At 38.5% G+C, this 12,995-nt stretch overlaps 1 protein-coding gene across 3 annotated transcripts in view; it reads right to left on the bottom strand.

Annotated features, from left to right (window-relative positions):
• The window catches only part of LOC117868310 (protein argonaute-3), a 56,368-nt gene that overhangs the window by 24,790 nt on the left and 18,583 nt on the right, over nt 1-12,995 (bottom strand). For 2 of the 3 annotated variants that reach the window (XM_034754168.1, XM_034754170.1), the window contains exons 3-5: nt 5,065-5,185; nt 3,293-3,501; nt 1,728-1,864 (exon numbers count right to left, since the gene is read on the bottom strand). In XM_034754168.1, the coding sequence (XP_034610059.1) occupies nt 1,728-1,864; nt 3,293-3,501; nt 5,065-5,185 (467 nt within the window). Of the gene's footprint in view, nt 1-1,727; nt 1,865-3,292; nt 3,502-5,064; nt 5,186-8,371; nt 8,455-12,995 lie in introns of all 3 variants that reach the window. The other variant, XM_034754171.1, reaches the window with a different exon arrangement.

Consider the following 12,995-nt stretch of genomic DNA (forward strand, 5'->3'; position numbering starts at 1 on the left):
AGTGTAAGAAATAAAGCTGCTGTTTTAAATTACTGCAGCATCTAGCTAACGGAGTCAAAGGTTTACATTATGTGTGGCTATTAAGAAGTGAAAAACTTAAAACTATTAGAAAACTAACAGCACTAGTCTTGAAGTACAGCGTACTACCCAAGATAAACAGTTCCACAATCTCAGTCCAGCTCCTATTACAGTTTTGTCTCCCGCACTCCTGAATTTTTTCCTGTTGGTCAACAATTTCATAGTTCCAATGAAATGTAGCTGTCATGAGAGCTAAGAGTCCCAGAAGGCTTTAAATATCAGGAGACAGACCCTGAACTGTACTAACTAGTGGGGATTCGCAGTACAGAGGACTGGGCAATGCGTACAGACACATCCGTTGCTTAGTAGATGGGCTGCTGAATTTTATACTATTTAGAGCATTTTCAGGCCTGTGGCTTCATCCCTGTATAAAATAAGTTACAATAGTCAAACCTGGAATTCAGAATGTGTGGGGGACATTATCAAGGCAAGTCTTCAGCATGGAAGAAGACATTAAAATGTTTTGTATGAGATGCTGATCAATGGCCACAAGAGGTTGGCAGAATATTTCAAGCAGATTAAGCAGCACAAGCCATTTTCAGCCAGATCCCTTCAAAAAGAAAGAGCATGTTCCATTAAAACGCCTTAAATTCATGTGCCTGAGATGAATGCTTACATCCGTGTAGTCTGTAGAATATTCTGTCTGACAAGTACAACAACTCTTCTCAGAAGCCTGCTGTTAGGTCTTCAGTCTGTGCTGCAGAACTGCCAATCTCAACTAGCTCAATATAAACAAACAACTGTGATCGCTTCATCTAACTAGATGGAATACACCAAACCTGACAGCAACTATTGAATCAGGTATTTGTACTGAAGTTTGTAAGGTAACACACCTTAAGCATTTTGTCTAGGTACTGACAATTCTTTCCCACAAACTCATTGCCCGTGTACTGGTGATAGTCTCCCTTATGTAGAGGGAGCATGTCATATATCTTGAACACACTTTTTTTGTTTCTCGATTAGGACAACTAGCTTTTGGCCAAGTGTGTACACTTCGATGGCAAATCCAGATATACAAATACTACGACTTCTAAATCACCTTTGCAAGAAAAGCCAAAAGACTAAATTAAGCCCATTGCAAAGGAACTAAGCCTGGTAGTAATTTTTTATATTTATAATTATAAACACATAACTATAAAGGAAGTCTTCTAGACAAGTCACAATATTGAAAATATAGTCTTCAATCAATTAAATAATTTGTGCTCTATGTAATGATTTTACAATAAAAGGCTGCAGAATCTTCAAACTGAGCCATTTACTTTTAGAAATAGCTTTTCAGGTGACAGCCAAATTTGGTTATGTATCTTGTAGCAACTCTAAATTTAAATAAAGCAACTAAATAGACAAGAGATTAATTTTTGTATTTTTCTAGAGTATATGCAAGAATACTTGAAATTAGCTATTTACTTTAAGCTTAATTTCTTAATTTATAGTCGAGAGAAAAGTTAAATTTTGGAACTGATAGTTTCCCACAATTAAATCCTTTTGTTCCGAAAGTTTTAAAAACTATTCCCACAAACAAAATGTACTATTCTATAGTGAAATTCAGATATGCACAAGTCAACTAGTTGAACAGCACAGACATTTTTATTCTTAAAAGGTAACCTTCTCCATTCCATACCTCTGTTATACACAAATACTTTACTTACCATCAATATTAAGCATCATTTTCCACATGGCAGGCCGAACAGACTGATGGAATCCAAACCATACTTCCCTGCCCCCTCCCAAAGGGTGATCATAGCCCTCTGGAGCTGAGAAAAAGGAGCGGCCCACAGGGGTATACCTATTTAAATAAATAAATAAATAAATAAATAAATAAAGAGTACCCATCTGTATATGCTACTGCCTTCCATAAGAGTATTTAAAAAGCCTTATGTAACAAGGATTATTATTCCACTTCATAAATTATTGTATGGATATTGATGTATATCAGTACCAAAAAGTCACATTTTGCAAAACATGGCAAGATATAGCTAGGATTTTGAATTATTATTATTATTCTGTATGTTGCTGTTTCTAAGATGGTATTTTTAATTTTAGCCAAAGCAATTACCATTTTTGAAAGTGACATCTATTTTTGATATTTAGAACAAATTAAAAACTAAATGTTAAAGATCTGAAAGGATGATTTAATTTCAGTAAAGCACGATCTTGACTGCAGCACAAATGCTGACTAGCAGGGTGCTTCTACAGAATAGTGTCTGGTGTACATTGGCTCCAGTCTTTAAGATATCCTTTTGTACTAGCATGAAAGTGGGTATGTTTTACGAAACCCATGTGCTTTTAGTCCAGCTCACTGATTCACTTTCTATTGCCCAAAGCTTGGTGTAAGCAAAGAACTTGGAAAGTTATGTCGGCATTTAATAGTTGTGCAACGACCTCCCAGAATACAACTACTTGGGGTGGATGACATTAGCATAAAGGCCATTAGCTTTCATGTTTCTTTAGAATTTGGGACAGCTGAAGGATTTCAGTTCCATAAAGCACAAGATCATTTTGGCAAGTTACAGATACATTTCACCAATGTATTTCATTTCACCCTGTATAAGAGAAAACTGCCCTTGTGCCTCAAACCAGTACTCAAACTTTAAAAGATAAAAGTAACCTCCAATACATGAATAAAACAAAATGTATATCAAAATTACACTGGCCTCCTTTGAAATTTCAGAATTCTGAGATGAGAAAAACAGATACTGGTAAAAAAAAACTAATCTCAACTGTTTATCCAAAACATGAAGTTGCAGCTTTGTGAAATGTCAATGAATTAAAAAGGCCCATGCTTTCAGATAAGAAACTTCCCAAGTTATGTGGAGCCACTGCTAAGCTGGAGTACACAGAAGATGCAGTGCTACAGTATACTGTAACCCTTATTACTTTGTTTCAGATTTCTTAAACTTGACTTGAAGATCCAGAACAAGTCCTTAACAGTTTTTTGGGGGAAGAAACTATCTTGAATAATCCACTGTGGAAAGTCTTTGATATTACCTGTTCTGGGTCTGACCTCCCTGCACAAATATTCACACTCAGATAATATTAGCTTCAATTGACTCAGACCAGGAATCTCCCCAGGCCCATCAGTAAGACGTATTGTGAGTAGGGAATGGCTTAATCGATTTCCTCCTGCTATGTTTGTGCAGAAATATGAAAGGACTTCACCCCAAAGTTTTAAAAAAGCTAACGGGAGAGAAGGAACGAAGATTAGAGAACCTACTTCATGGAGGGTAGGTGTCGTAGCACCACATCGACAGCATGAACAGGGTTAGTGCTGATTGGTTTGTCTAGTTCCAGAGGCTCAGGCAAGGTTCTTCCTGTCAAAACTTCATGCAGCAAGTGCCAGCTCACCCGAGAAACAAACTTTATTGACACCTTGAAGGGACGATCTTTTCCACCTTCTCCTGGTAATGTTACATCCAAATCTACCTGTTGAAGGGAATGGGGGAGCAGAACACAAGAGTTATTTAAAAGACAAATGAGATACAAATAGAGGTCTTGACTACAAATGGTGCTGTTTTCTCTTTCGGACTGTTAGCTTATGTTTGTCCTACCTACCCACAAACTGAAGTCAAAACTGGGGAGAAGGAACACTTTTGCTTTTATTTGGCAGGTATGGGAAAGTAGAAGGAGAGATCTGAGATAAGGAGGAAGAATCATATAAAGTGGGTGGAAGGAAGTTTAAAGTGATGACACTTTGCAGCAGCTCTTGGATTTAGCCTATAAAATAACTAACAGCAGAGATCAAGATCCTGTCAACACTTAATGTTTTGAGCTATGTAAGCAACTACTCAAAAAGAGTGGCTCTCTCAATCTGCCAGCATAGCTATCACACTCTGCAGCATTATTTCCCTGCACCACAGAAGGGAGGGGAAAGAGAAGAGAAATGATTTTATTTTAAACGTCTATGCTACTGCAGCTATGAACATACTGTAGACTACCCTTGTTCCTCTTTGCCTCTGCAGCCTAGATCACTATTTCTGAACATGGTTTGTGATCATGTCTGGTGAAACACACTGATTAAACACAGATTCAAAAATGATTACAAGCCAAGGTTTTGGATTGGGCTGAGAGAGGATAAACCCAGGAAACTGGATGCAACAAGCTGCATATGTCCCCTTAATTATGTGATCCATATGTTCATGTATTAGCAGTCTAGCCACAAAGTGCGAACTCATTATCTTAAGAAAATTTTAACTTGAAAGCCTATTTGTGACTGTTTAATAATATTGGCTACTAATAAATTAAATTTTTTTATTAAAGCTAATGTTAAAAAAATTATATAATACATAGGTTGGAAAAAGAGTGTCTGTACATCTGGGTATATTGGCGGGGAGGAGGAGGAGGGGTGGAGTGGGGGCAGGAAGAGATGACACAGGGGTGGGTCTTGGAGGAAGGGGTGGAGCGGGGGTGGGGCCTGGGGCTGAACAGGCTCTCTTGCTTGAGAGTCCAAGAAATATTTTAAATCCAATTGGGGGTCCTTGGGTTGCTAAAGTTTGAGAACTACTATACTATATAGTATATGTTGTAAAACTGAGTATTTAATAGGAGATCTCACTATAGAAAAATATTGAATACTATTAAATATTTACTGAGAAGATGGTAAAGACTATTATTTTCTGAATATTATGGGGTTTATGGATCATCAAGATGTATATTAGGGCGGTTCTTATTGCATTTCAGATACTCTAGGGCAGTGGTCTCCAAACTTTTTTTATCGCGCACCCCTATCAGTAAAAGAATTTTGAGCACGCACCCCCTACCGCGCCGGCTCTACCATTTTTGCTGAAGGGGGGGTGGGAGGGGGAGCCGCTCGGACTCCTGCCCGAACGGACGAAGCAAAAAAAAGAAGGGGGCTCCTCCTGCTGCGCACCCCACTTTGGAGACCACCGCACTAAGGTATTTTCAATATTTCTGAAGCTAACATTTTTAGAAAGAGATTCTTTTCTGACAAGCTGTGTGCAACAATGGAGAAGTACCAATATGTCTTACCCCAGTGGTTGCTACAGGGAGTGGATTGGCTGTATAAAGGCTTCTCTTCCCATCATAAACTGGTCTACGGTCCCCAAATATTGTCACTTTAAAATGCTGCACCATGGAGTCCACCACCTCCCTAAAAAAAGGCACAGTTGTAAGAGAACAGAAATATCTACAATTCAATAGTCATGAAAGATTGTATCACTGCAAACAACTGCCTTCATATCTTTCACACACTTTCTTCAAGCAGTTTTCAGTACGCTAATTTAGAGAAAATTAATTGATCTGCACCTGACTGATATTCCATAAAGTAGTTCAAGAAATTCAGACAAAATACTGAATAATGAAATGCTGAAGGATATGCAATACCACCAGCAATATAGCTGCTTACAAATCATTTATTTGTATTGCAATAGTACCCCAAAGTCTCGAGCAGGACTGATGCCCCACTGTGCTACAAACACATCGGAAGCAGCTTACCTTCAAGCACACAAGCTGGAACTATGGAAAATGTACACGCTTAACCTTACAACTGGTGGTTATGGTCACTCCTGGAAACCATACAATTTTGACTGTTTTAATTCATCCAAAAATTTGTTAATCTATACATCAATCTGCAACAAGGAGTTGGTTACGGTCTTCTCCAGGCTGCTTCAGTATTAAAAATACCCAAGAATGTTGGCCTTTTAAAAATTCTTAAATGTTTTTAAATCCCTACATTTTAATCCCACCCAAAGCCAAGATTACAAATAACAAAAATTGAGTAGGATTATGGTTTATTCTGACTTTAATAGCAGTTGAGATTAATAAATAAAAAATACAATAACCTAATACATCCACTGAATACTATAAGAAAGCTGCCACCATGGAATTTCCACATTCTTTTAATCCCTCACACAAATTGTAATAGATTCAGGTAGGTACATAAGGAGTCCAGGGACTTCCCTCTTTTGCAATCCATCTGACTAGAGCTGGCATCAAATGTTACAAAAAAACCAAAAACGTAAAAAAACTAAAACCAACTTATCTTCTCAATGGCCTTGCAGCTCCTTCTTACTCTGCTAAGAATCAGGATTTTTGTTAACTATAGCATACTAAGTGTTCCCATTCTTAAATTACAATAGACAGTGGGAGAAAATACTTAATTTGCATTTTTTTGTTCCCAAACAGAAAAGTTTACTTATATGACCCTTCCTGAATGCATAATGTTAACCCAAAGTATTTCCATAAAATGACTGCAACACTTTGTTTCCCTTTTTAAGCAAAATTAGTAACAGCAGTTAAATTTCCCAAAACAATACTTTTTCCAAGGCCAAGAAATAAAAGTAAAATGTTATCCACTCTGCAATTCTCTCCATTTTGAGGGTTTTGTAACAGACTCAAATCTTAAAAAACAAACAAAAACCACTAGAAACGTGCACGCCCTTGCACTGTAACAAGACCTTTTTAGTGTCCCATTACTAATGATTCTTCTTGCACACCACAATCAAGTCCCTCTTGTCTGAAAACCCCTCCCTACACTTTGGTGCACTGCCACTTCACTCCACTATGTCCCACATACATCACAGACTATAAACTATGCAATGTCAATGTTTCAATAAATTCCAATTTGCAAACTGTGACAAGAGCTGAACGAGAAAGATAAAGGAGGTGGGGAAAAGCGGGAAAAGAGGGAGACAGCTTCTATACCCTTTTAACAGAGCTATGTCTCATCTAACAGTTTCTAACTGCAGCTTTGCTCCATTGAACTTATCTGTACTGTCGTCTTCAAAGACCAGCACTGGTTAACTCAATAGGGAAGATTTAAGGAAGAATACAGCAAAGAGAAGTGAGAAGGGAAACAGAAGAGGAATACTACACTACAGTTTATATACTCTCATTCAAAATACTAGAGACAGCCGGCAAGATACCACGAAGTCTATTTCCAAAGACAGTTCTTCAAAGGAAAAGGCATTTTGGTATTGTATTAACTCTCATGTAGTGCAAGTCATAGCTGCCTGTCTCCCTTACGCCCGCCCACTTCCTGGACCCCAATAGGTACCCAGTCAGGGTACATTTTCTGGCCACTCATTTGTTCTGCAGACACAATACCCCTTTATCGGGCTCGTTATTGCAATCTGTAGCACTTACTGTAGATTAAAGATTTCAGCAATTGTGTTTTTAATTAATACCTGCCACATTTATATATTTATTTTTTTACACATACACACAGCTGGTGACATTTTTAAACAGACAGCAAGTTTAGTGTAACCTATTATAAACAAATCTACTAAGCACATGCAGGATTTCGACAAAGATACCAGATTCCATGCTGCCATTTGCAGCAGGAATCACAGTAACTGTTAGTATTTAATTTGATGATGCAATTTAAAATATAAAATTTCTTGAGACTTTCAAATAGGATTATAGTCTAATTTGACTACAAAAGGTATCTTCATAGTCAGAGTTGTTGCTGATATGTACTGGAGTCACATATGCTCACTTTAGTGACAAAATCAGTGCATTAGTCATACAGAAAGTAATAAAGAGCCAATACAGCTGAAGGAAAGTGAGATGGTTTTTCTACTGGGCCACACACTAGCAGAATTTTTAACTAGATTCCAAACGGAGAAACTTCATGCAGGTATACAGAGATGGACCCCCTAACTGCACCTTAATTACACTTTTAATGCATTAGTTAAGCCAAGTTATGGCTAATGGATGAACTTGATTTTCAGATAACAAGAAGGGTTTGAAGGACCAGCCAAAAACATCTACTTATTCGCAGATAGATGGAAATCATAGATAAAAAAGAAACCCATTCAATACCCACTTAAAAATAATATTTCAGAGTACAACAGCATTTCAAGGAAACGTTTAAATGATGTGACCAGATAAAAATATTTTAGGGACATGAGCTTTACAGTGCCCCTGTAAATTAAGAGCTTAATAAAAATTAAAGTGGTATTTTATTATTTAGGCCATAAGAAAACATGGGCTGGATTCAAGTGCATATCAAACCAAAACAGGTTTGTGGAGCTGAACCCAATACACAGCATTACTATTTCTCTACTTGTGTTTGCAACTTTTACTACAGTGACTCTTATGCTTGGAAAAGTATGCCCTTCTTGTTAGCCAAGCAGCCTCCTTGCTTCAAATCGCTCCTCAAAACATTTTACAAACACTAAAATTTACCACTGCTCAATCGATACATAGTGACTGAGACCTTCATAAAATGCTAGATGTACCCAGAAAATTGCCTGGAACAGGGGGAATGTATTTTAATATGTAAAGCAGCAAACACTTATATTCATATTTAAAAGTTTATAAAATGTTGACTAACCAGTTGTAGCTTAGTTTTAGTGATAATTCAGAAATCATGGGTGGCAAACATCTGAACTATTCCAACTTCACCAAGAATAGAGTCTATAAATATCAGATACCAAAAATATAAACACACAAAAAATTAGTCCATATTATCAACTATTCATGATCCTCCCCCAAACTCTGATTTACTATTATACACAAAAAACAGCATTAAAAGAGCATTAAGGTTGCAAACTCAAACATTAGTAAATGCCAGAATTAAGATGGTCTTTGCAACCTTAATTCAGCCCCCTTGTGCACACGCATGACAGTCTTTAATAACATGATCCTATACTGTATTTTCCACAGGGTCCCTTGCCCAACTGGACCCACTCTCCCTCCTCCAATTCCCAGTTTCTCCTCCCGCCTCCAAATTCCAGTCTCACCAGACACTGTCCCAATCTACTTCTCTCTCTCACCCTCATTCAGCTTTTGTTCCCTCTGCATTCTAATCTAATGGCTTTCTCCTCCATGCTGCCTTGGTGCTAGCAGTGGGAGAGTCAGCGGAAGCAGAAGGGAGAGTGTTATGGTTCTATATCTCAATTCTGGTGCCTGGCCCAAAGCTGCTGGGAGTAACCATTACGGTGAAGTTCTTCTGAGCCCCCATAGCCATGTGCTGGAGTAGCCATGTGGGGAGCTGTGAGAGGCTGGAGTATGCTCTGTGAGGATAACCTTTGAAAATTTTAGCTGTCAAGCTCTAGGATGTCTCTACTGAGAACGTGCGAATGGCGATTTTCAAAGGTCAAATTTGAGTGGATTTTTCCGAAGACAGCAAAAGGGACATTCCTGACACAAAAACTATCCCCATGGCAAATTTAAAATCCCTGCTCCAAAGCTAGAGCATTTCAAAGAAAAGGCTGCAACCTTTTTTTAGGATAGGCAATTGAATAAAACCTTTTGGCCAAAATTTTCCAAAAATTTACTCAAGGGAGGCACACAGCATGAAAGATTTCAGCCTGAATTTGCCAAAGTTTGGCAAAGTTACAAGCAACTGAAAACAAGGTCTTATTATCGGAAGTGTCTATCAGCTCTACTGATCGTCAAAGACATATGTTAAATAGCCAAACCAAATATTCTGACAAATTCTCTCTATCATAGCTTGAGACTACTGTAAAAACTCATAGCACTTAACTATAGTACATAACCAATAAAAGATTAATTGAAGTTCTCACAAACCCTTACACCTGCAGCATTGCAAACATACTTTAATAAATGAGACCACACTAAAAAAGCAAACAGGAATATGAAAGGTGGTGGGCTCCTGGTTTTTGGAAGTGCTCTACTTTGATATGACTACCCAATAGTTTATTTCAAGTCATGTGTGATACTCAGACTTCTGTAAAATTTCCCACCTTTTAAGTGAGATCATTAACTAGACACAACGTTAGCTGCTGCACTCTTTTTGATGTGGTTCTCTCAAGAGACTTCAGCACTTATACGGCGGCAACTGAAAGAAAAGCTTCCCAACAGTTAGTGTTTTGTTGGGTACTTTCCTCCAGATCAGATCAGTGCAATAAATAATAAGGCACTCTGTTAGTTTGCACTGCAGAAGCCCTCACTTACAGCTTTTAGCAAAGTGGCAGTTACTGGTGTCCAGACTTACCACTTCACAAAGCACTAACAGAATCCTATGAAGCCATCTGAAATCAACCTAAGAGAAAGTCAGCCTAGAGTACTTAATATTTCTCCTGCATCTTGAAGATTATCATTCTATCACACTTTTCATTTGATGAAGCTATATGCCAATAACCAGTAAATCACAAGAGTAAACTTACACATCAAACCAATTGCCAAGTGTTGGTGCTTCCATTATAAACCCGTTCGGTGATATACTATCTATCTTTAGTATTTATAGGGTGCCATAATTGCAGCACTTAACCATCAGCTGAAAAATACTGGAGACACAAGGTGGGTGAGATAATGTAGTCTATTGGACCAACTTCTGTTGGTGAAAGATGTTTTCGTGCTCCACAGAGTGCTCCTAAAAGCTATATGGAGCTCAAAAGCTTGTCTCTTTCACCAACAGAAGTTGGTCCAATAGACTATATTATCTCACCCACCTTGTCACACTCAGATCCTGGGACCAATATGGCTACAACAACACTGCAAAGCTGAAAAATATTCATCTGAAACATACTGACAATTAGGATGATCAGAACCTCAGATCAAAACCAGGAAGAGGGGTAGAATTGCTGAATCAACAAGTTATCTACAGTAGATACATGAAAAACAGCACTGAATCGCAAGGAAGTTATGAGGGGAGAGGATTTTTTTCTTTTCTTTTTTTTAAATTATGTAGGTCAGGGCTGCAGAAATTGGTCTTTTACTTCATTATTATGGAAACCACCCTTCTTGCCAACTGGCAAAATGCACTGCATGAGACACCAAGAAAAAAGTGCCTCACTCTCTTTCCATCAAAACTATTCAATTCAGAGGAAGCAGACAGGAAATATGAAGTTATTCATCTTCCTTACAAATTATTATAAAATGATTCATCTTTTCTATTGGCACATTTTGGACCAATCTAATTCCTTCTGAACTGTAGAGATGTATTTTGCACTAAAACTCATGATATTAAGGACAAGATACAAATTAAATATTGCTTACAACAAATTACATTAAAAGTACTTCCAGGCCACAAGAGTCAAGCACTCAATTGGGATGTGTTAGGCTGTACAGGCAACCTTGGTTCTGGCACTGAACTACTGCCTGCTTTCCTCTGCAGCCTTGACAAATTTAACTTAAAAAAAAAAAAAAAAAAAAAAAATCTGTTTCCTACTTTACAAAAACACAAGTGAAAAAATTCCATCATGTGGACCCATATTGACCAACATATGGGTCATCAGCAGGGTTGAAACTTTTAGATACACAGCAAAGATCTCTACCACTTAAGATAATGAAGATGGGTCTTATAAATGGAAAGTTAGACTCTCTTAACTATAGATATTGCTGCCAGCTTCACCTATAACACACACAACCTGCACAAAGCACACAAATGAGTTTTTGGAAGGATGCAGGATAATATTAAAATGTATGCTTGACATGCAGATTACATGAAATAACTTACCACCACATTCCTTGTTTCAAATTTGACTCTGTAAAGTCTGAAATTAAGTCAGCAGTGACCAAGCAACAAGACTCATCTTTATCTATAGCCTACAACTGCAGAATGGGATAGAATTTTATATTTATAATTCAATATTTTAGGATAGTCTTCTTATATCAGATGAACAAACTCAGCTTGTGATGTACACCAAATTTATGTGACAAGAGTCAGTACAGTTTGACCTTTCTGAAACAAGTCAAAACCTAATTCTATCCAGCTTATGGGTCTTTTAGTTTCTACATAAAGAAAAAGTGAGCTATGGCAGATTCAAGATCATGTTGAACATCAGTTACAGTTTGAGAGACAGAGGAAGGACCTGAGAGACACCAGGGAAGAATCATAGAATTGTAGGACTGGAAGACCATAATGCAAGAACATAAAAATGGACATACTGGGTCAGACCAAAGTTCCATCTAGCCCAGTATCCTGTCTTCTGACAGTGGTTAATACTAGGTGCTTTAGAGGGAATGAACAGAACAGATAATCATCAAATGATCCATCCTGTCACACATTCCCAGCTTCTGACAAAGACAGGCTAGAGGCACCAACCCTGCCCATCTTGACTAATAGCCATTGATGGACCTATCCTTCATGAATTTATCTAGTTCTTTTTTGAACCCTGTTGTAGTTTTTGACTTCACAACATCCTCTGGCAAGGAGTTCCACAGGTTGACTGTGTGTTGTGTGAAGGAATACTTCCTTTTATTTGGTTTAAACCTGCTGCCTATTAAAGGGACCTCAATAGATCTTCTAGTCCTGTCCCCTGCACTCTAGGCACACAAAGTAGGACTAAGTATTATCTAGACCAGGGGCTCTCAAACTTCATTGCACTGTGACCCCCTTCTGACAACAAAAATTACTACATGACCCCAGGAGAGGGGACCAAAGCCTGAGCCTGCCTGATCCCACCACCCTGGGCGGTGTGTGGGGGAACCCAAACCCCAGGCCTGCAGCGCAAGGCAGGGGGCCTGTAACTTGAGCCCCAACACCCACGGCTGAAGCTCTTCAGCTTTAGCTTCGGCCCCTGGCGGTGGGACTCATGCTTCCGCTTCAGTCCCAGGCCCCAGCAAGTCTAAGCCAGCCCTGGCGACCCCATTAAAATGGAGTCACGACTCACTTTGGGATCCTGACCCACAGTTTGAGAACCACTGATGTAGACCATCCCTGACAGGTGTTTGTCTAATCTGCTCTTAAACTCCAGCATACCTAAGCAATTTATTCCAGTACTTAACCACCCTGACAGTTAAGAAGTTTTTCTTAATGTCCAACCTAAACCTCCCTTGCTGTGTTTTAATCCCATTGCTTCTTGTCCTATCCTCAGAGGTTTACAAGAACAATTTTTCTCCCTCCTCCTTGTAACAACCTTTTATTTACTTGAAAACTGTTGTCATTCCCCCCCCCCACACACCCTCCCCTCCTCCCCCACTAGATCTTCTCTTCTCCAGAATAAACAAACCCAGTTTTTTTTTTCCCCAATCTTCCCTCATAGGTCATG

This window comes from Trachemys scripta, chromosome 20 (assembly GCF_013100865.1).
Source record: "Trachemys scripta elegans isolate TJP31775 chromosome 20, CAS_Tse_1.0, whole genome shotgun sequence".
Classification (NCBI taxonomy): domain Eukaryota; kingdom Metazoa; phylum Chordata; order Testudines; family Emydidae; genus Trachemys; species Trachemys scripta.